This window comes from Somniosus microcephalus, chromosome 10, assembly GCF_052327205.1.
Source record: "Somniosus microcephalus isolate GS21.2 chromosome 10, FLI_Smic_1.0, whole genome shotgun sequence".
Lineage (NCBI taxonomy): Eukaryota > Metazoa > Chordata > Chondrichthyes > Squaliformes > Somniosidae > Somniosus > Somniosus microcephalus.
In genome coordinates, this window is record NC_140996.1 from 106,901,585 (window position 1) to 106,925,729 (window position 24,145).

Here is a 24,145-nt window from a genome sequence, read left to right on the forward strand (position 1 = left end):
CAATGCTACATCACCAGATATTGTGCATATATAATCACATTCTGGTTCATTGGAAACAAGGGTTTGTCCACAGGAGTGGTCTTTGCAGAGCACAAGTGAAATATCAGACTAAAGCCTAAAAATGTAACAGTTATGCTGCATGAGGTGGGTGTGAGGAGGGTTGCACTGTTTGGCAGTCCACAGAACTCTCCCTGTAGAAGAGTAGTGCAGCATGCCTGGAATGAGCCTGAGATGTATAGGTATGGGCCTTCAGTCACTGGCACTGCCGTGCCTACGGTGGAGTTTGACTGCAGGTCATCTTAGAGGCAGGGGCACCACTTTGTTATTGATTTCCTTGTGAATCTGAGCTGAAACAAGCACTGCTCTTCTGACTAATTGAGGTATAGTCTACACCTGTTCAAGGTTGATTTTGTTTGAAAAAGTGTTCTATTGTGGATGTTGGAAAAAAGTGGCAGTGCCACAACAATTCGCACAAAATCTTAACCACCTAAAAAGAAACAGGAAAGAACAAGAAGAAAGCCAAAGAAATAACATCACAATATTCCTGCCAATCTTATTGTAATGTTGTTTAAATCCACGTTGAATAAAGAGCATAGCAGCCCCGGAAACTCATTTTATGTGGGCAGGTAGATTAATCAGCGATTTGCTGAGTGTAAACCCTGGGAATTTGAGATAGTGTCAAACTCATGTCATTGTTGGCTAATTTACCTGTCTGGTGGTAAACCTACTGACACTTCCTGTGCCATTGAAAAATATTGCCAGTAGATTCAACAGGGCACTAAATAAAAGGGCAGAGATCCAGCATTACTTAATTTTGTCCTTTTCCCGACTGGTTATGGTCATTTTACAAATGTTTATATATGTGGTGTAACCGATTGGAAAATCTACCATATTGTATTTAAGCTGATTTGTCATTACCCGATAGGATTTGAGTCAAATAAGTCTATATCTAATTTCAACATTAAAACTATTTTTAAGTATATTGTTTCACTTCTAGGTACCTTTGTAGTGGTGCCGATGTCATTACCACAGCCACATACCAGGCGAGTGTGGCAGGATTTGTTAAGTATCTTAGTTTGAAGTCAGAGGAAGCAGCCCTGCTCTTGCAGTCAGGAGTACAACTTGCTAAAGAGGCTGTTGAGGAGTTTCTCTCAGAATCCAGAAGTTCAGGTAAGTTCTGCAGCTACAGTTGGTTTTTCATTTAGGAGATATTTGAACAATTTTCAGACTTACTTTTCAGTTTCACTCCACAATCCATATTGTACAAGTGATGGTGCTGAAATCTTGCATGTATTTTTCCAACCAAATTGAGAAGCAAAAATGTAAATTTAGATTTTTTTCTGTATAAAATTTAGGTTTAAAGTAATACTTTCTGGGGATGCAAATTCCTCCAAAGTGTTCAGTTGTCAATTTTAGTATGAAATTTTAGCTAGTATTAATATATTTACTAAAGTGAAGCTATTAATTCATACCGCTTTATTTTTGACCAAGTAATAAATAAGGTGTATTGGCACAGACTTGAAGCATTACCAACTTAAAATTATTCTTGTTTCCAGAAAGCACATAATTTTGACAGCTATCAAATTCAGTTAGTGGAGTGATGAGAATCATCAGCACTGTGAACACATTTTCTAATATTTAGAAACAATTAATATTTATGTAATTTAGTGAAATCATGTCTTCATTATTATGTTTAATAGACTTTTCCAAGTTTATTTTCTCCTTTTCTTCCCAATTTTCTCTCCTCCTATCTTGAAGGCATTGACTCATGCAGAGGTTTGGTGCAAGGGATATTAGTCACCCTTCAGTACTTGGCTTAAGTGGTTGTTATTCATGTATGAATGTGAGCAGATTACTTGATTACAAGGAGCATCACAGCCAAGCCTGATCTTGTCCCTGCCCAACATCCATGTGCACACTTCTAGCAGGGGTCACTTAGTAATGATCAGGAGTGGAAATCCAGATTGTTTCCCCTTCCTAACCCAGAATGCTTAAGTTAATTGTAGCACTCTAACCACCAACCATCACAGGATTGAACCTGGGAACATCCTGATCAGTATAGCTAAGCTGTTCATTGGATAAATTTGCTGGCCTTTGCGGTAGCCTCTTTCTACAAGTTTTTAATCATAATATGAACACCTAGAATTAATTAAATTAATTTATTACTAACCTGATTAAAATATTTTGTGATTTTAAGAGAGGGGAAAACCCCTAATTGCAGGTTCCATTGGGCCTTACGGAGCTTTTATGCATGATGGTTCTGAATATTCAGGGAACTATGTTGGATGGATGACTAAAGAGGTATGTATCAAATTGGATATGATTTTATTTGAGTGACTGAGCAGGTAGCAACTTTGTTCAATGTCTTATCTAATAGCCAGTTTCTGTACAGAGTATTATTTGCTGAAGTGCTGCTATGTAGTATCTGTTTGGGTCTTAAACCTCTGTTAAAGGGACAGGTGTAACGGTTCTGGTACTGGATTAGAGGCTGTGAGTTCAGTTCCCCGATGACAACTTATGAAATTGCATCTGGGAAGGGAACTCCAGCCCACACGATGTGGTTGACTCTTGATACCCTCTAAAGAGGACTTGGCTCTAGGGATATTCAATAAATCCAGCCTTGCCAGTGTCGCCGATAACCCACAAAACATTTTTTAAACAAATCTCTGCTTTGGACAGACTTTTACTTTTTTTGCAGTTTAATTTTTACCATGAAATGGACACTGTCCAAATTAAAAAGTGTTTAGCAAACCTCAGGAGGGGAAGAATTGCATTGTTTTTGCCCCAATCATGTCATTCTCAAGCAATTCAATAGTGCTCCAGAGCTTCAAAAAATGTCGAGCCTGCCTCACACAAACCCAATTGAGTTCTTTGAGGCAGAATAGTGGATTACGTTTTCTGCTTTGATTTCCAGAAACTGTTTGATAAAGTACCACATAGAGTGCTATTGGATAAAATTAAATATTATGGGATTATTGGACATATAATGTGTTGGATGAGTAACTGGCTGAGATGTCAAAGGCAGAGGGTTGACATTAGTGGAGTATAGCTGAATGGGGCATGGTCATGAGTAGAGTTCCACAAGACTCTGTGTTGAGACCATTGCTATTCATCATGTTCATTAATTATTTAGATGAGGATATAAATGCTACCATTCTTAAATTTGCAGATGACATGAAAATGTGTACAGGGTGATTAATTTAGATGAAATCACTAGGTTTCAGACTGATCTAGATGAGGGATAAGGGCCTGTGTGTGTGGCAGAAAAGAACATAACATAAGAACATAAGAGTTAGGAGCAGGAGTAGGCTATATAGCCCCCCCCGAGCCTGATCCGCCATTCATTAAGATCATGGCTTATCTTTGACTTCAACTCCACACTCCTGCCCGATCCCCATATTCCTCGATTCCCCATGAGCCCAAAAGTCTTTCTATCTCGGCCTTGAATATACTCAACGACTCAGCATCCACAGCCCTTTGAGGTAGAGAATTACTAAGATTCACAACCCTCTGAGTGAAAAAATTCCTCTTCCTCTCAGTCTTAAAAGGCCAACCCCTTATCCTGAGACTATGCCCCCTAGTTCTAGACTCTCCAGCCAGGGGAAACAACCTCTCAGCATCTACCCTGTCAATCCCCCTCAGAATCTTATGTTTCAATGAGATCACTTCTCATTCTTCTAAACTCTAGAGTATAGGCCCAATCTACTCAATCTCTTCTCATAGTACCACCCTCTCATCCCAGGAATCAATCTAGTGAACCTTTGTTGCACTGCCTCCAAGGCAAGTATATCTTTCCTTAGATAAGGAGATCAAAACTGTGCACAGTACTCCAGGTGTGGTCCAAAGATGTGCGGGTTAGGTTGATTGGCCATGATAAAAATTGGCCCTTAGTGTTAGGGGGGATTAAATACGTGGGGTTATGGGGTTACGGGGATAGGGCTTGGGTGGGATGGCTGTCGGTGTAGGGACCGGGTGCTAGGGTTTGGATGATCAGCCATGATCTTGTTGAATGGCGGAGCAGGCTCGAAGGGCCGAATGGCCTACTCCTGCTCCTATCTTCTATGTTTCTCACCAAGGCCCTGTACAATTGTAGCAAGACTTCCTTACTCTTGTACTCCAACCCCCTTGCAATAAAGGCCAACATGCCATTTGCCTTCCTAATTGCTTGCTGTACCAGCATGCTAACTCTCTGTTGTTCTAGGACACCTAAATCTCTCTGAACACCAACATTTAATAGTTTCTCACCATTTAAAAAATATTGGCCTAGAAATTGAGTTGACGCCGCACCAGGGCTTTAGCGCCGGAAATTTAGCGCCGGCGCTAATTCCCTTGCGCGCGCCAAAAATTCAGTAGCGCCGCGCCCAGACGGCTGCCGGCGCTACTGGCGGGCGTGAGCGCCTCCCAATGGGCGCTGAGTGCCGAATTGCGGCGCTAATCCGGCGCTGCGGCACCCGATGCGGTGCGGCAGGCTGGGGAAGTGCAGGCCTCCTCCTTCAGTTAAGGAGGAGCTGCCTGCACCCGCCCGCTGTCCGTTCAAATATTGAAAAAATGAGCCCGGCACCTCGGACAAGTGCCGGGCTTGCAGGCCAGACGCATCTGTTCCGCGGGGGGGGGGTGGAGGAGTCCGGGGAGGGAGGTGCGGGCAGGCAGCCGACGGGAAAGCGGCCGGCCGCCGCGCGACCTTAATGCGCCGGCGCTAACTCGGGGAAGACTCGGTTGCCAGAGTCTTAGTTGCGGCTGCCACGGGCGAGGCGGCCGCAACTGAATTTCGGCGCTGGGGCCCGTCGGCATGGCAACCGGGATGCTGCGCACACCGATGACGTCATCGGTGCCGGCGCAGCGCTACCGGCTTAACGCCGACGGAAGGGCCCCACTCAATTTCCCAACTGGCCATAACTCCGGCGCTAGGCCCTCTAGCGCCTCAAATGCGGCGCTAAGGCTACTCAATTTCTAGGCCATTCTGTTTTTCTATTCTTCCTACCAAAGTGAATAACCTCACATTTCCCCACATTATACTCCATTTGCCACCTTATTGCCCACTCACTTAACCTGTCTATATCCCTTTGCAGCCTCCTCACAGCTTACTTTCCCACCTAGCTTTGTATTGTCAGCAAACTTGGATAACATTACACTCGGTCCCTTCATCTAAGTCATTGATATAGATTGTAAATAGCTGAGGCCGAAGCACTGATCATTGCGGCACCCCACTAGTTACAGCCTGCCAACCGGAAAATGACCTGTTTATCCCTACTCTCTGTTTTCTGTTCATTAACCAATCCTCTATCCATGCTAATACATTATCCCCAACCCCATGAGCTCTTATCTTAAGGTACCACATAAAAGGTTGTTACATATCAAATGCATTTTGGAAATCCACTGGTTCCCCTTTATCTACCCTGCTAATTACATCCTCAAAAAACTCTAATAAATTTGTCAAACACAATTTACAACGGCAGTATAGTGGTTATGCTACTGGACCAGTAATCCAGAGGCCTGGACGAATGATCCAAAGATATGAGTTCAAACCCCACCATGGCAGCTGGAGAATTTAAATTCAGTTAATTAAATAAATCTGTAATAAAAAGCTAGTATCAATAATGGTGACCATGAAACTACCGAATTGTCGTAAAAACCCATCTGGTTTACTAATGTTCTTTAGACAAGAAAATTTGCCATCCTTACCTGGTGTGGCCTATACGTGACTCCAGACCCACCGCAAAGTGCTTGACTCTTAACTGCCCTCTGAAATGGCCTAGCAAGCCACTCAGTTGTAAAAAACCGCTATGAAAAACAAGAATAAAACCAGACAGACCACCTGGCATCGATCTTGGCACCGGCTATGGACACAACAACGGCACACCCAGCCCATTTGACCCTGCAAAGTCCTCCTCACCATTATCTGGGGACTTGTGCCAAAATTGGGAGAGCTGTGACATAGTCATACTCTCAGAATCATACCTTTCAGCCGATGTCCCAAACTCCTCCATCACCATCCCTGGATATGTCCTGTCCCACCGGCAGGACAGACCCACCAGGGGTGGTGGCACCGTGGTATACAGTCGGGAAGGAGTGGTCCTGGGAGTCCTCAACATTGACTCCGGACCCCATGAAGTCTCATGGCTTCAGGTCAAGCACGGGCAAGGAAACCTCCTCCTGATTACCACCTACCACCCTCCCTCAGCTGATGAATCAGTATGAATCAGTACTCCTCTATGTTGAACACCACTTGGAAGCAGCACTGAGAGCAGCAAGGGCACAGAATGTACTCTGGGTGGGGGACTTCAAAGTCCATCACCAAGAGTGGCTCGGCAGCACCACGACTGATAGGAGCAGGCCGAGTCCTGAAGGACATAGCTGCCAGTCTGGGCCTGTGGCACGTGGTGAGAGAACCAACACGAGGGAAAAACCTACTTGACCTCGTCCTCACCAATCTACCTGTCGCAGATGCATCTGTCCATGACAGCATTGGTAGTAGTGACCACCGCACAGTCATTGTGGAGAAGAAGTCCTGTCTTCACACTGAGGACACCCTCCATCGTATTGTGTGGCACTACCACCGTGTTAAATGGGATAGATTCAGAACAGATCTAGCAGCTCAAAACTGGGCATCCTTGAGGCGTTGTGGGCCATCAGCAGCAGCAGAATTGTATTCCACCACAATCTGTAACCTCATGGCCTGGCATATCCCTCACTCTACCATTACCATCAAGCCAGGGGACCAACCCTCATTCAATAAGGAGTGTAGAAGAGCATGCCAGGAGCAGCACCAGGCATACCTAAAAATGCGGTGCCAACCTGGGGAAGCTCCAACACAGGACTACATGCATGCTAAAAAGCGGAAGCAGCATGCTATAGCCAGGGCTGAGCGATCCCACAATCAATGGATCAGATCAAAGCTCTGCAGTCCTGCCACATCCAGTCGTGAATGGTGGTGGACCATTAAACAACTAACGGGAGGAGGAGGCTCCATGAATATCCCCATCAATGATGGCGGAGCCCAGCACGTGAGTGCAAAAGACAAAGCTGAAGCGTTTGCAACCATCTTCAGCCAGAAGTGCCGAGTGGATGATCCATATCGGCCCCCTCCTGAGGTCCCCACCACCACAGAAGCTAGTCTTCAGCCAATTCAATTCACTCCACGTGATATCAAGAAACGGCTCAGCGCACTGGATACAGCAAAGGCTGTGAGCCCCGACAACATCCCGGCTGTCGTGCTGAAGACTTGTGCTCCAGAACTAGCTGCGTCTCTAGCCAAGCTGCTCCAGTACAGCTATAACATTGGCATCTATCTGACAATGTGGAAAACTGCCCAGGTATGTCCTGTCAACAAAAAGCAGGAAAATCCAATCCGGCCAAATACCGCCCCATCAGTCTACTCTCAATCATCAGCAAAGTGATGGAAAGTGTTGTCGACAGTGCTATCAAGCAGCACTTACTCACCAATAACCTGCTCACTGATGCCCAGTTTGGGTTCCGCCAGGACCACTCGGCTCCAGACCTCATTACAGCCTTGGTCCAAACATGGACAAAAGAGCTGAATTCCAGAGGTGAGGTGAGAGTGACTGCCCTTGACATCAAGGCAGCATTTGACCAAGTGTGGCATCAAGGAGGCCTAGTAAAACTGAAGTCAATGGGAATCAGGGGGGGAAACTCTCCTCTGGCTGGAGTCATATATAGAAACATAGAAGATAGGAGCAGGAGTAGGCCATTCGGCCCCTCGAGCCTGCTCTGCCATTCAATGAGATCATGGCTGATCATCCAAATTCAGTACCCCGTTCCTGCCTTCTCCCCATATCCCTTGATCCCTTTAGCCTTAAGAAATATATCCAACTCCTTCTTGAATATATTTAATGAATTGGCCTCCACTGCCTTCTGTGGTACAGAATTCCACAGGTTCACCACTCTGGGTGAAGAAATTCCTCCTCATCTCAGTCCTAAATGGTTTACCCCTTATCCTTAGACTATGCCCCCTAGTTCTGGACTCCCCGGCCATCGGGAACATCCTTCCTGCATCCAGTCTGTCCAGGCCTGACAGAATTTTATAGGTTTCGATGAGATCCCCTCTCAATCTTCTAAACTCCAGTGAGCACAAGCCCAATCGACCCAATCTCTCCTCGTACGTCATTCCTGCCATCCCAGGTATTAGCCTGGTGAATCTTCGCTGCACTCCTTCCATGGCGAGAACATCCTTCCTCAGATAAGGCAACCAAAACTGCACACAATACTCAAGGTGCAGTCTCACCAAGGCCCTGTACAACTGCATCAAGACATCCTTGTTCCTGTACTCGAACCCTCTTGCTACGAAGGCCAACATACCATTTGCCTTCTTAACCGCCTGCTGCACCTGATTGCTTACCTTCAGCGACTGGTGCACAAGAACACCCAGGTCTCTTTGCACTTCCCCTTCTCCCAATCTATTGCCATTCAAATAATAATCTGCCTTCCTGTTTTTGCCACCAAAGTGGATAACCTCACATTTATCCACATTATAGTGCATTTGCCATGTTTCTGCCCAATCACCCAACCTGTCCAAATCGTACTGGAGTTTCACAACATCCTCCTCACAGCATACCCTCCCACCCAGCTTTGTGTCGTCTGCAAATTTGGAGATACTACATCCAATTCCCTCGTCCAGATCATTAATATATATTGTGAACAGCTGGGGTCCTAGGACCGATCCTTGCGGTACCCCATTAGTCACTGCCTGCCACTCGGAAAACGACCCATGTATTCCAACTCTTTGCTTTCTATCTGCCAACCAGTTCTCTATTCAAGTCAATACCTTGCCCCCAATCCCATGTGCCTTAATTTTACAAGCTAATCTCTTATGCGGGACCTTATCGAAAGCCTTCTGAAAGTCCAAATACACCACATCCACTGGTTCTCCCTTATCTATTTTACCAGTTACATCCTCAAAAAATTCCAGTAGATTAGTCAAGCACGATTTACCTTTTGTAAATCCATGTTGACTTTGTCCGATCCTGTCACTGCTTTCCAAGTGCTCTGCTATTACATCTTTTATAATGGACTCTAGCATTTTCCCCACTACCGATGTCAGGCTTACCGGTCTATAATTCCCCGCTTTTTCTCTACCACCTTTTTTGAATAGTGGGGTAACATTAGCTACCCTCCAATCCATGGGTACTGTTCCAGAGTCTATCGAGTTCTGGAAGATGACCAGCAATGCATCTACTTTCTCCAGGGCCACTTCCTTAAGTACCCTAGGATGTAGATTATCAGGACCTGGGGATTTATCGGCCTTCAATCCCGTCAACTTCCCCAACACCATTTCCCTACAAATACTGATTTCTTTCAGTTCCTCCCCCTCATTAGTCCCTATGTTCCCCGACATCTCTGGGAGGTTATTTGTGTCCTCCTTTGTGAAGACAGAACAAAAATATGTATTTAATTGGTCTGCCATTTCTTTGTTCCCCATTATAAATTCCCCTGATTCTGACTGCAAGGGACCTACGCTTGACTTCACCAATCTTTTTCTCTTCACATATCTATAAAAGCTTTTACAGTCAGTTTTTATGTTCTCTGCAAGCTTACTTTCATAATCTATTTTCCCCCTCTTAATTAATCCCTTTGTCCTCCTTTGCTGAATCCTAAACTGCTCCCAATCCTCAAGTTTGCTGCTTTTTTTGGCCAATTTATATGCCCTCTTTTTGGATCTCATGTTATCCCTAATTTCCCTTGTTAGCCATGGTTGAGTCACCTTTTTTCATTTATTTTTATGCCAAACTAGGATAAACAAATTCTGTAGTTCATCCATGTGATCTTTGAATGTTTGCCATTGCCTATCCACCGTCAACCCTTTGAGTGACATTACCCAATCAATCCTACCCAACTCGCGTCTCATACCATCATAGTTCCCTTTATTTAAATTCAGGACCTTAGTCTCTGAGTCAACTACTTCCCTCTCCATCTTAATGAAGAATTCGATCATATTATGATCGCTCTGACCCAAGGGGCCTCGCACAACAAGATTGCTAATTAATCCTTTCTCATTGCATAATACCCAGTCTAAGATGGCCTGATCCCTAGTTGGTTCCTCGACATATTGGTCCAGGAAACCATCCCGTATACACTCCAGGAATTCCTCCTCCACAGTATTGTTACTAATTTGGTTAGCCCAATCTATATGTAGATTAAAGTCACCCATGATGACTGCTGTGCCCTTATTGTACGCTTCTCTAATTTCCCTTTTAATGCCATCCCCAACCTCTGCATTACTGTTTGGGGGTCTATACACCACTCCCACTAACGTTTTCTGCCCTTTGGTAGTTCTCAGTTCTCCCCATACAGATTCCACATCATCAGAGCTAATATCTTTCCTTACAATTGTGTTAATCCCCTCTTTAACCAGCAATGCTACCCCACCTCCTTTTCCTTTTTGCCTATCTTTCCTGAATATTGAATACCCCTGAATGTTGAGTTCCCAGCCTTGGTCCCCCTGGAGCCATGTTTCCGTAATTCCAATCATATCATATTCATTTACCTCTATTTGCGCTGCTAATTCATCCACCTTATTACGAATGCTCCTTGCATTAAGACACAAAGCCTTCAGGCTTGTTTTTTTAACGCTCTTAGACCTTTTAGAATTATTATTTACTGTGGCCATGTTTGTTTTAAACCCTTGATTTCTCCGATTGCCACCTTTGTTATTCTCCTTCCTGTCTTTTGCTTCTATCCTTGTTTCCCTTTCCTTTGTCTCCCTGCTCAGGTTCCCAACTCCCTGCCATTTTAGTTTAAACCCTCCCCCACAGCACTAGCAAACACTCCCCCAAGGACATCGGTCCCGGTCCTGCCCAGGTGCAGACCGTCCAGTTTGTACTGGTCCCACCTCCCCCAGAACCGGTTCCAATGTCCCAGGAATTTGAATCCCTCCCCCTTGCACCATTCCTCTCGCCATGTATTCATTTGAAGTATCCTTCTATTTCTACTCTGACTAGCACGTGGCACTGGTAGCAATCCTGAGATTACTACCTTTTGAGGTCCTATTTTTTAATTTACCTCCTAACTCCCTATATTCAGCTTTTAGGACCTCATCCCATTCTTTACCTTTATCGTTGGTGCCTATATGCACCACAACAACTGGCTGTTCACCCTCCCTTTCCAAAATTTTCTGCAGCCGCTCTGAGACATCCTTGACCCTTGCACCAGGGAGGCAACACACCATCCTGGAGTCTCGTTTGCTGCTGCAGAAACACTTATCTATTCCCCTTACAATAGAGTCCCCTATCACTATAGCTCTCCCAGTCCTTTTCCTCCCGTTCTGTGCAGCAGAACCACCCCTGGTGCCAGGAAGTTGGCTGCTGCTGCCTTCCCCTGGTAAGCCATCCCCCCCCCCCCCCCCCCATCAGTATCCAAAGCGGTATATCTGTTTGAGAGGGGGATGGCCACAGGGGACCCCTGCCTGCGCCTACTACTTTGCCTGTTGGTCACCCGCTCCCCCTCTGCCTGTGCCAACTTTACCTGCGGTGTGACCAACTGATCAAACGTGCTATTCACGACGTCCTTAGCATCACGAATGGTCCAGTATGTATCCAATCGCTGCTCCAGCACCGTAATGCGGTCTGCCAGTAGCTGCAGCTGGACACACTTCCTGCACATATGGTTGTCTGTGTCCCTGAGTTCCCACATAGCGCAGGAGGAGCATACCACGGCACCGGGCTGTCCTGCCATGACTTACCCTTTAATTAATTGCAATTAAATTAAACAAATGAATCCCACCAATTTCACTACAGTTAAATGATATATTTAAGGGCCCTGGTTTACAAACTTTCCCTGCTACACCACAGAGACCTTAAAAACTATAAACCACAGGGTTAAAGTTTTTAAAAAAGAGAAATACTCCAACCAATCACTTACCTGTTTTGTGGTGACGTGACACCTCGATTACTTTTTACTTCTCTCCTTCCCTGAGATTGGAGATTGGTACGCCTACCTGAGCCTCTGGGGCCTTTTGTCGCCGCTCTGAGATTCCTCCCGCCGCTGACGCACTGAGGCCTACCTGAGCCTCTGGGGCCTTTTGTTAGTCGCTCCGCCGCTCCAAGATTCTTCCTGCCGCTGACGCACCGAGGCCTACCTGAGCCTCTGGGGCCTTTTGTAGTCGCTCCGCCACTCCGAGATTCCTCCCGCCGCCGCCGCTGACGCACAAAGGAAGATGGTTGTGGTTGTTGGAGGTCAATCATCACAGCCCCAGGACCTCGCTGCAGGAGTTCCTCGGGGCTCTGTCCTAGGCCCAACTATCTTCAGCTACTTAATTAGTGGCCTTTCCTCCATCATAAGGTCAGAAGTGGGGGTGTTCGCTGATGACTGCACAGTGTTCGGTGCCATTCGCAACTCCTCAGATAATGAAGCAGTCCATGCCCGCATGCAGCAAGAACTGGATGACATTCAAGCTTGGGCTGGTAGGTGGCAGGTAACATTCTCGCCACACAATTGCCAGGCAATGACTATCTCCAACAAGCAAGCGTCTAACCACCGCCCCATGACATTCAACGGCTTTACCATCGCTGAATCCCCCACCATCAATATCCTCGGGGTCACCATTGACCAGAAACCTAACTGGACCAGCCACATAAATAACTGTGGCAACAAGAGCAGGTCAGAAGCTGAGTATTCTGTGGCGAGTGTCTCACCTCCTGACTCCCCAAAACCTTGCCACCATCTACAAGGCACAAGTGATGGAATACTCCCCACTTGCCTAGATGAGTGTAGCTCCAACAACACTCAAGAAGCTCAACACCATCCAAGACAAAGCAGCCCGCTTGATTGGTACCCCATTCACCACCTTAAACATTCACTCCCTCCACCATCGGTGTACCGTGGCTGCAGTGTGTACCATCTACAAGATGCACTGCAGCAACTCGTCATGGCTTCTTCGGCAGCACCTCCCAAACCCGCGACCTCTACCACCTAGAAGGACAAAGGCAGCAGGCGCATGAGAACACCACCACCTCCAAGTTCCCCTCCAAGTCACACGCCATCCTGACTTGGAAGTATGTCACCGTTCCTTCATCGTCGCCGGGTCAAAATCCTGGAACTCCCTCCCTAACAGCACTGTGGGAGTACCTTCACCACACGGACTGCAGCGCTTCAAGAAGGTGGCTCACCATCACTTTCTCAAGGGCAACTAGGGATGGGCACTAAATGCTGGCCTTGCCAGTGACGCCCACACCCCATGAACATATTTAAAAAAATCCCTTTCATAAAACCATGTTGATGCTGCCTAATCATATGATTTTCTAAGTGCCCTGTTACCACTTCCTTAATAATGGAATCCAGCATTTTCATGACGACTGATGTCAGGCTAACTGGCCTGTAGTTACCTGTTTTCTCTCTCCCTTCTTGAATAGTGGGGTTACATTTGCTACCTTCCAATCTGCTTTGACCATTCTAGAATCTAGGGAATTTTGGAAGATCACAACCAATGCATCCACTATTTCTGCAGCTGCCTCTTTTAGAACCCCAGGATGTAGGCCATCAGGTCCAGGGGATTTGGCAATTTTTAGTCTTACTAGTTTCGAAAGTACTTTTTCTCTACTGATATGAATTACTTTAAGTTCCTTACTCTCATTAGTCCCTTGGTTCCCCACGATTTTTGGTATGCTTTTTGTGTCTTCCACTGTGAAGACAGATACAAAATATTTGTTTAAAGTCTCTACCATTTCCTTGTTCCCCAATATAATTTCTCCTGTCTCAGCCTCTAAGGGACCAACACTTACTTTTGCTACTCTCTTCCTTTGTACATACTTGTAGAAGCTCTTACAATCTGCTTTTATATTTCTTGCTAATTTGCTCTCGTATTCTATTTCCCCCCATTTTTTAATCAATTTTCTTGTCATCCTTTGCTGGTTTCTAAAACTCTCCCAATCCTCAGGCTTACTACTATTCTTCGTCTCTCTTTGAGCCATGCATTTAACTCTCTGATCTGCTTGTCCCTATGCTAATTTGCACTTGGCTCGGGTAGTCATCCAGAGATGATTACATTTTGAGTTTCTGCTTATTAATTTAGACCCTAGCTACTCAAACTCCCTCAGCAGAACCTCATTCTTAGGAACCACCAACATAGGTAGAACTATGCAGACCACGACAACTGGATCCTCCCCTCCCACTTCAAGTTCTTCTCCAGCCGCGAGGAGATATCCTTAACCCTGGCACCAGGCAGGCAACACAGCCTTCGGGACTTGCGGCTGTAGAGAACAGTATCTATTCCGCTGACTATACTGTCCCCTACCACTACTACGTTCCTTTTTACTTCCCCCACTTGAATGGCCTCCTGTACCACAGTGCCGTGGTCAGTTTGCCCATCCTCCCTGCAGTCCTTGTTCTCAGCCATACAGGTGGTAAGTATCTCGTACCTGTTGAACAAGGTCAAGAGCTAAGGCTCCTCCATCACTACATCCTGGGTCCCCATACATTCCTGACTCGCAGTCACACCCTTCTGTCCCTGACCATTGACTAACTCTAAAGAACTGCTTAACCTAAGGGGTATGACTGCCTTCTGGAACAAAGTGTCCAGGTAACTCTCCCCCCCCCCCCCCCTCCCTGATGCATCACTGTGTCTGCAGCTCGGACTCCAGTTCAACAGCTGTAAGCTGAAGTTCCTCAAGTTGCAGACACTTACCGCAGATGTGGTTGCTCAGGGTCACGCTGCTCTCCACAAACTCCCACATGCTGCAGTTACGACACACCGCCTGCCCTGCCAACTCTATCTAACCTTATTTTATTTATTTAATTGATTCAAGTTTTTATTCAATCGATTATTTTTAGTTTTAATTAATTAACCTAGTTTAAGTTATTAATGTAGTTTAAGTTATTAACCTAGTTTACGTTATTAATTTAATAAATATATCCTTTAATGTGGACAAAAGTAATGCTGTACATTTGGGGTTGGTAAACCCAAGGCATTATTATATCATGCAGGGGTATCTGTAAAGGATAATGGATCAAGAAAGAGACCTGGGGTACTTGCAAATCACTCATGAACGGTACACAAGTGAGGGGGCTATAAGGAAAGTAAGGTTTTAGCTTGTATAGCTGACACCATCAAGTATAAAACAAAGAGCACTATCATTAGGTTATATAAGGCTTTGATATGTCAAACACTTTGGAGTATTGTGTCCAGTTCGGGTCCCCACACACAACAAAGGAAATTGAGGCTTTGGAGCAGGTGCGGAGGGGGGTTACCAGAACAATACTTCGCTTAAGGGCTCTTAGTCCTGAAGGTAGACTGCAAGACATAGGGCTCTTTACCTTAGAGAAACAAAGGCATAGAGAGATATAATGGAGGTTTTTAAAATGATGAAGAGATTGGACTCTGCCAGCTTGGATAGGTTACTTGAGGTGGATGGGCCATGCAGGCAACGTGTTAAGTTGGATGCCAGAAAGTATTTCATTTTGCAGTGTCATCCCCCCTCTGGAACAGACTATCTAAACATGCGGTAGGTCTGGATTTACTACAGTCCTTTAAAATGGAATTTAACAAATTCCTAAGTGAAAAGAAGATTTCCAATTATAGAATATACATTGCTGTTAATTGGGATTATGAGGAGTTATGGTCTAGAGCGATCTCCTGGAGCTTTGCTTGACTGCCTTATGGTATTTTCCTGAATTGGTTGTAGGTTTCTTTCTTTGCTTTGTCAGTAGATTATGTATTGACAGGTGTTAGTGATGTTTGTGGTTGCACTATGTCTGGATGGGGCTGGCTTGGTGGACCATATTTGTGTGCGTTTTGACACAATTTATGTAATTTAAATTTTTTTGTAAACAATTTTAAAAAAGGGTTTGTCAAAAATTAGAATGGTACCCCATTAAATTTAATAGCTAAAAAAGTATGTAGTGATGACCTATTTAAAAATTGAATTTAAGCTCCTTACTAACTACACTGTATTGTATATTAAGGTATTCTGTATTAATTGTCAGTCTTACTCGGGCCATAGGATGGCTGGCGTGGGAAATAGAAAATATCCCACTGATGCTCTTCTAAGGTTGGGGCACAGCTTTATCATCATCTCACTATGTTGTACAATATCTGGGGATGCTTGTTGCTGACACTTTATTCAAATGTCTGAAATAGAAAAGTTCCTGGGCAGAGAGAGATGTGGGCACTGGTAGTATAACTCACATCTGCCAACCTTGCATTGCACTTTACAGTTGCCAGTCCGAGACTGATATTTGTTGTGTAATTAGTCTCTTTAACTCCTTAAAGGACTGATTCACTGCATTTATTGTATTAACATTCAAATTTAGGAAAATTGGTGTGAATTTTGGGGAGATCAACCTTTCGTTGTGATGTTAAAAAAATATTTTTTTCCCTAAAAATCATTGAAAAAGCTTGCACAGATCTGGAGAGGTAAGCATTTAGTTCATCAACTAATGAAAATGAAGGTCTGCTTTATAACATTTTCTGATTCATACTTCATTGGAAATGTATAGACAATTTGTAAGATGATGTAATACTAAATAGGTTTTTTCTGAGAGCAACAAGGGAAATTCAGTTAAAATTGTAGCATAATTTTGTAACTGCTCATCCTTAACTTCATAGATGCTTAGTATTAAAATATGTTATTTATTTATGAAATGAATTTGAAATGCTGCATAATTTTTTTGGGTTGTTGCAGGAATTAAAGGCTTGGCATCGACCTCAGATGCAGTCTTTGATTACGGCAGGAGTGGATCTTATTGCTATGGAAACAATTCCTAGTCAGAAAGAAGGAGAAGCACTGGTGGAACTCCTTAGAGAATTTCCTAACACTAAAGCCTGGCTGTCATTTTCCAGCAAGGTACTTAAACTTGAATTATTAATGACAGTCAGTTTTTATTGATTTCTAAAATACTGTAAAGGCTTAGCAACAAAATCTGATTTAGACTTTATGAATTACATCAAACCAGAAAGGGAAGAGGCTGAAAGAGATCTGGGAGTGCGAGGAGAATGAACAGCGATCATGTCTAGTCATTGCAGAACAGCAGTTAACAAAGCAAACTGAATACTGAGCTGTATTGCCAAATCAGTAGACTTATAATTATGAGGCTGTCATGCTGAAACTGACCCTGAGTGTAAGAGAACGGATTATTGGGGCCGGCAAGGATGGAAAGCCTGATTTTTGCCACGGGAGTGGGAGTCAGGAATTTGTGGTAGAGCCCGATTATGTTGGGGTTCCACCCCATTTGATGTGTGTGCGGGTGCCATGGAAGAATCTTCTATTTTTTCCCCATGCCAAGGTGCCGAATCTGAGGGAGGTTTCTGGGCTTTCTTTAGAGTTCTGTCCGTTACGACCTCGGTAAGCCTCAGCATAATACATGTTCGGCCTGGGGACACCTCGGCTGGAGAGGTAGCATTTAGCTCAACCTTCCAGCAAGCAGATTGGCGTACGTGCTGCTGAAGCATCTGCCCCGGTTATGCAGATGACCTGGTCTCTGGGATTTGGAACAGGTTTTCCAGCTTTGGGCTAGAGTGGCTGGGGGTTCTGCTCTGACAATCTTGTGGCAGCAGAGTGAACCCCAGGAATCTTGGGGCCTTTGACTCTTCAAATGTGAAAGGAGCAGAATGAGAGGAAGCATAGCGTTGTACAAAATACTAAATGGATTAGAAAAGTTAATCTTGTGTAATGTTTCAAGTTAAATTATGACTGCAGGACAAGAAAACAGAGATACAAACTTGTAAAAGTCAAGTTCAGCACTGATGTCACACAACGCATTTCTTCACACTGAGCGATACCTGGAATGGCCTTCTGGTCAGCATTTAGGCAAAAAGCCTGGTCATTCAAGATGCAGATGGATGCTGTGAGGGAGGGATAAAAGAACAAGCTAGATGAGCTGAATGGCTTTCTTTGTTTTTCTTTGTAATGTTTATAACTTAAATTGTTTCTTGGGATAGAAATGAATTGCTTAAAAATGCTGCATTTCCTGGTAATTTTCTTAGAATACTACATGGCATTAGGAAATTATTTAACAAAGCTTATTTTACTCAGTAAAATTGAGAAGCTTCTATTGTAATGCTTTATCTCCTTTACCTGAAAGAATAGAACAGGTGAGATTATGGACTTTCCCTTGGCTATATCAGACCCACTCTGAGAGGGCAGTATGAAGTGGACTTCCATTGAGCAATGCATCCTCTTATAGTGAAGTGCTCCACTGCTCTACAATGTTCCATCTGACGGCCTGGCTAAGAATTGCTAACCCTTATAAGAACATAAGAATTCTTCTAACGAGATGAGCCAAAACTAGGATTTAAAGGGGAATTTTAACTCCCTTGCCTGGCGGCAACGGGGTAGTAACAGAATCAAAATTGAGGTGGTTGACTTACCACCCTGTTCTCACTCCACCACTATATATCCTAGGGTCTCCTGGCTGCCTCATGAATCCATGCAAATACATGACATACACAGGACTCCAATACAATTTTAATGGCCCATTGTGCGGAGCGAGCGCTGTGGATGCTCAGCTCGGTAAAAGCTGGAGAACAAGAGAAAGAGACTCGGAAAGGTAAGTGTTAAAATGATTTTTGTGGGGCCAGGAGAAGCAAGAGTGCTCTTCTGGGCTCCACAAGAATAATGTGGGCTGCTACTGCCTCGGGCTCCCACCCTCCACAACTGTAGGCTCTTCCCCCCCCCCCCCCCCCCCCCCCCCGACCTACCTTTCTGCCAGCCGGGTCGGCCTCTGAGCCACCCAATATTGTGGCAGCCTGGAGCCGGTGGGCTGCAGCAAGATCTCCGTTCAAAATGGACTGGGCAGGTATCAAGCGGCTGTCGACTGGCCAATAGTTAAAATACCCTCTTTAATCTCTTTATTACTTCACATGGAGTTAGCAATTTTAGTGTTAGAACTACCAGGACACTCAATATGGATTTTTACAGCTTTATAGTGCATTTTTACACTAATTTTCTAATTTTTATTTCAAACTATGTTGCAGGATGAGCAATGTATTTCCCATGGAGAGAAGTTTGATGACGCAGTGAAATGTGCAATTAAATCTGATCAGCTGGTGGCTATAGGATTAAACTGCTGCACCCCTGATATAGTTAGTCCACTCCTTGCTACTGCCAACAAAAATATAGGTCCAGAAAGAGGATGGATTGTATATCCCAACAGTGGGGAAAGATGGACTCCTAATGCAGGGTGCGTAATTTAAACCAACAATTGTAGAACCATTTTAGTTTGAGAAGTAAAATAGCAATGCAAGTTATCATCTATTTCTCATTGGCTAACACAAATAATGGCCGGAATTTCCCCAGTCACGAGCATGCGGGTTTGGGGACGGAACAGCAATAAAAATCGGCGAAATTGCCAGCGTGCCGGGATCCCACCGACTTTAGGTGCGTTTCCCAGCGCGTCATGGACCCGATCGCGAGAGACAGGCGACCTCATTGAAGTACTTCAATGCTTGTTGAGAGACCCATAAGAGGCTTTTTAACAGCAGCTTTTGGCTTTAACTTCTTCAGCATGGGATTCACACACCTCGGGACCCTCGCCTGTGAAGGGGAGGCAGAAGCTCAGTGCCCATTGTGCGAGTCCATTAATTGACAGCTGGGAAAAACACACAAATGCTGCCACATTACACCTGATTACTTGGCTAATGGAAAGGCTCTTGCTGACTCCATTTTGTGCAGAGATTTAGCTGTCAGCAGTTTACAGGTCATTTCTGCAACTTCGGAAGCCACTCTCACCACATTGGTAGTCACTATCACAACATTGAGGGATTGGGCCTCTGATCGCCACTTTACCTGCCTCTATTCTATCACATCAGCATGGGTGCCGCTTATGCTGTCTCACCTTGGACCTCATAATCAGGCCAAGATGAGCTCCAGCACTAACAGCAGCAGCAGTAACCATAACAGCAGCCTTCTCCTCAACGACCTGATGCTCCATAGGAGAGAGGAAGTCAGCAAAGGGCTGCACCACGCCGGAGGCGATATCCTCAACAAAGGGTATACAAGCAGACGATGAGTTTCCTGGACATGACTGAACAGCAGTGCTTCGGGAGGCTCCGGCTATTGAACAATGTCGTTGCAGACATTTATAGCCTGCTGGAAGAAGACCTGCTGCCGAGAGGATCTGGTGGACACGCCTTACCAGTGGCTGTCAAAGTCACCACCACCCTCACCTTCTACGCCTCAGGCTCCTTCCAGGGATCTGCAGCAGATATTTGCAGGATCTCGCAGTCTGCCGCCCATAGACTGCGGCGGGGGGGGGGGTTTGTTGTTTCTGCCCAATATGTCAGATATTTTTCCTTTTGCTTAGCGACGATTGTGTTGGGTCGAATTCTTTGTGTTACCCTGTCACTGTCTCTCCTGGGGCTGGTTATTGTTAGTAGTTACTTCACTGAGTCCCCCCCCCCCCCCCCCACCCATTATAAATTCCCCTGATTCTGACTGCAAGGGACCTACGCTTGACTTCACCAATCTTTTTCTCTTCACATATCTATAGAAGCTTTTATAGTCAGTTTTTATGTTCCCTGAAAGCTTACTCTCATAATCTATTTTCCCCCTCTTAATTAATCCTTTTGTCCTCTGCTGAATCCTAAACTGCTCCCAATCCTCAGGTTTGCTGCTATTTCTGGCCAAATTATATGTCCTCTCTTGAATCTTATGCTATCCCTAATTTCCCTTGTTAGCTACTGTTGAGTCACCTTTTTTGTTTTATTTTTATGCCAAACAGGGATGAACAAATTCAGTAGTTCATCCATGCGATCTTTAAATGTTTGCCATTGCCTATCCACCGTCAACCCTTTAAGTAACGTTCCCCAATCCATCCTAGCCAACTCGTGCCTCATACCATCGTAGTTTCCTTTATTTAAATTCAGGACCCTAGTCTCTGAGTCAACTACTTCACTCTCCATTTTAATGAAGAATTCTATCATATTATGATCGCTCCTCCCCAATGGGCCTTGCACAACAAGATTGCTAATTAATCCTTTCTCATTACATAATACCCAGTCTAAGATAGCCTGATCTCCAGTTGGTTCCTCGACATATTGGTCCAGGAAACCATCCCGTATACACTCTAGGAATTCCTCCTCCACTGTATTGTTACTAATTTGCTTAGCCCAATCTATATGTAGATTAAAGTCACCCATGATAACTGCTGTGCCCTTACTGCACGCATCTCTAATTTCCCGTTTAATGCCATCCCCAACTTCAGCATTACTGTTTGGGTGTCTGTATATAACTCCCACTAACGTTTTCTGCCCCTTGGTATTTCTCAGCTCTGCCCACACAGATTCCACATCATCAGAGCTAATATCCTTCCTTACTATTGTGTTAATCTCTTTAACCAGCAATGCTACCCCACCTCCTTTTCCTTTTTTCCTGTCCTTCCTGAATATTGAATACCCCTGGATGTTGAATTCCCAGTCTTGGTCACCCTGGAACCATGTCTCCGTAATCCCAATTATATCATATCCGTTTACATCTATTTGCACAGCTAATTCATCCACCTTATTACGAATACTCCTCGCATTAAGACACAAAAGCCTTCAGGCTTGATTTTTTAACACTCTTAGTCCTTTTAGAATTCTTATTTACTGTGGCACTGTTTGATTTACACCCTTGATTTCTCTGCCTTCCACTTTTGCTTTTCTCCTTCCTGTCTTTTGTTTCTATGCATGCTTCCCTTTCCACTGTCTCCTTGCACAGGTTCCCAACCCCCTGCCATTTTAGTTTAAACCCTCCCCAACAGCACTAGCAAACTTCTACACGCAACGGGTGGTAGAAGTTTGGAACTCTTTTCTGCAAATATAAATTGATGCTCGATCAATTGATAATTTGATAACTGTGATTGATAGATTTTTGTTAATCAAAGGTATTAAGGGATATGGGCCAAAGGCGGGTATATGGAGTTAGGTCACAGATCAGCCATGATCTCATTGAATGGCGAAACAGGCTCAAGGGGTTAAATAGCCTACTTCTGTTCCTAGTTTCCTATGTTCCTTTACTTGCACATACAACTTCCTATGTTGCACATACTTGCATAATACAGCAAGAAACATTAATTGAATAGTTTAAAAAAAATTAGCTTTAAATTAGACTTTTGATTTGATTGACTGCTATACAGATTCCAAACCTTTGGCTTTCCAATAGTGGTGACCTTCCAAATGTTGAAAAGATTAAAATTCATTAATGTTATGGGAATAGATGCTCAGCTGCAAGTGCGATTATCCATGAAAGATCAAGCATTTCCAGCTGTGTCGATCAATGGTAAAACAAAGCTGGATAGGTATGATCATTCTTGGGTCACAGCAACTAATATATGCAAACAGAACTTGAACTGATTGTACCAAGTGACTTTCATTGTACTAAGTGTTCTGTATATTTTACCCACTGTGAAATAAAGCAGCTTACAAATCAAACCATCTAATGAATTGCCTAGTGTTAGCTCAGTCCACCTTTGGCAAGATTGAAGGAGAACATGTGCATGCCTCAGACATCAGTCCAGAACACAGGGGAGTTTCATTGTAACACTCCACTCCTGCTACTGCGCTAGATGTAGGGTAGTGAAAGTCAATTTCTACAAGACGCAGGTGAACAGACCGCCTATAGGATTAACTGACACCACTGAACCCGAGTAAATACCTGCAACAGACCCAAATTTGTAACTAGGTAAAGCCATAAAAAAGGCCCACAGCATTTTGGGTTTTCTAAATGGGGGCACAGAGAATAAAGAACAAAACATTGGTTAGGCTACAGTTAATGGCACTGTGTGCAGTTTTGGGCACAACATTATAGAAAGGACATTAAAGCCATAGAAAGTGTGCAGCACAGATTCACCAAGATAATGCCAGGGATGGGAAACTATAGTTATGAGGAGAGACTTGAGATACTGAGACTATTTCCACTGCAGTAGAAAAGGCTGAGAAGATTTAATAGCGGTTTTAAAATTATGAAGGGTTTTGTAGTGAATAGGGAAAGCCTATTTCTTCTAGTTTGGGAGTCAGTAACAAGGAGTCATCAATTTAAAATTCTCATCAAGAGCAAGGAGAGAGGTTAGGAGAAATTTCTTCATGTAGAGAGTAGTTGGAGTATGGAATACTTTGCCATAGGGAGTGGTTGATGCAGAGACCAATGCATATTTTAAGGGAAAATTGGATAAATATTTGAAACAGAGGCAGGTACAGGGCTGTGGGGAAAGAATGGGTCAGTGTGATTAGTTTTGGATTACTCGAGCAGAGTCTGCAAAAACACAATGGGCTGCATTGCCTCCTTTGGTATTCTATGGTAATGTTGCTGTAGGTGAATTGCTGTCCTTTTGGAGGGTTTGAAAATTGGGGGTCAGGAATCCTTATTTGCATGCTTTACCCCTAATTGACAGGAGAAGAGACACCATAGCACTGCAAATGGCCTAAATAAAGTGAGTAGGATGATGTAGGCAGTGGAATAACAAACTGATGAGAAGTATTTACAAGAATTAATAGGGATGAAATGGAAAGAAAGACTTCACTGGGATTTACTTCTACATGGCAGTATTGCTTTTTGACCACATTTAGAGTTATTAATTAAGATAAAATATTGATTCTGTTTTACAAGATGCATTGTTGGATTATTTCCATGCAACTTTCTCTATATTTGGAAGATGACGACCAATAATTTGGGAAAATGGTGTACTGTGAAACCCACATGGAAAATCATTTTCTACAGCTTTCTTTGTATGCAATATAATAATGCCTATGTTATATATTTATTAATGGGGTGTTTCCAATACCTTATTTTCACAGCTGGGGAAACGGGCCAATCAATGGACAACTTGCAAAATTTGCGTTGGAATGGAAAGAACTTGGTGCTAAATGGATTGGTAAGATTTTAGAACTTGAGTTGTATGGCTATGATCAAGGAGACACTAGCAAAAACAAATAAATGTTTTGTGTCTTTACTGATCTTAATTAAACAGATTCCCAGAGAAGATATTTAATTCAAGATCAATTGACACCTTTAAAAGGGAGATGGAATGATATCAGTTGAGAAGGGGGATTGAGAGTTGTAGAGATATTAATATCATTGCTTATTTTTGTAGGGAAGGAACTTAGTCCAGTTCTGTAGGACTGTCCTTGCATGGTTCAATTCCTACCTGTTTGAGTGCAGGCAGTGTATCTCCAGCAATGACTTATCTTCCTTATCTACTTGCTGCCCCTCTACAATACTCA

The 24,145-nt window shown here is 44.1% G+C and overlaps 1 protein-coding gene across 4 annotated transcripts in view; it reads left to right on the forward strand.

Annotated features, from left to right (window-relative positions):
• LOC147111607 (betaine-homocysteine S-methyltransferase) overlaps positions 1 to 24,145 on the forward strand; it is a 52,095-nt gene that overhangs the window by 23,573 nt on the left and 4,377 nt on the right. For 3 of the 4 annotated variants that reach the window (XM_085998683.1, XM_085998681.1, XM_085998684.1), the window contains exons 3-7: positions 998 to 1,170; positions 2,198 to 2,301; positions 16,632 to 16,793; positions 18,923 to 19,128; positions 23,720 to 23,796. In XM_085998683.1, the coding sequence (XP_085854809.1) occupies positions 998 to 1,170; positions 2,198 to 2,301; positions 16,632 to 16,793; positions 18,923 to 19,128; positions 23,720 to 23,796 (722 nt within the window). The remainder of the gene's footprint in view (positions 1 to 997; positions 1,171 to 2,197; positions 2,302 to 16,631; positions 16,794 to 18,922; positions 19,129 to 23,719; positions 23,797 to 24,145) is intronic. The other variant, XM_085998685.1, reaches the window with a different exon arrangement.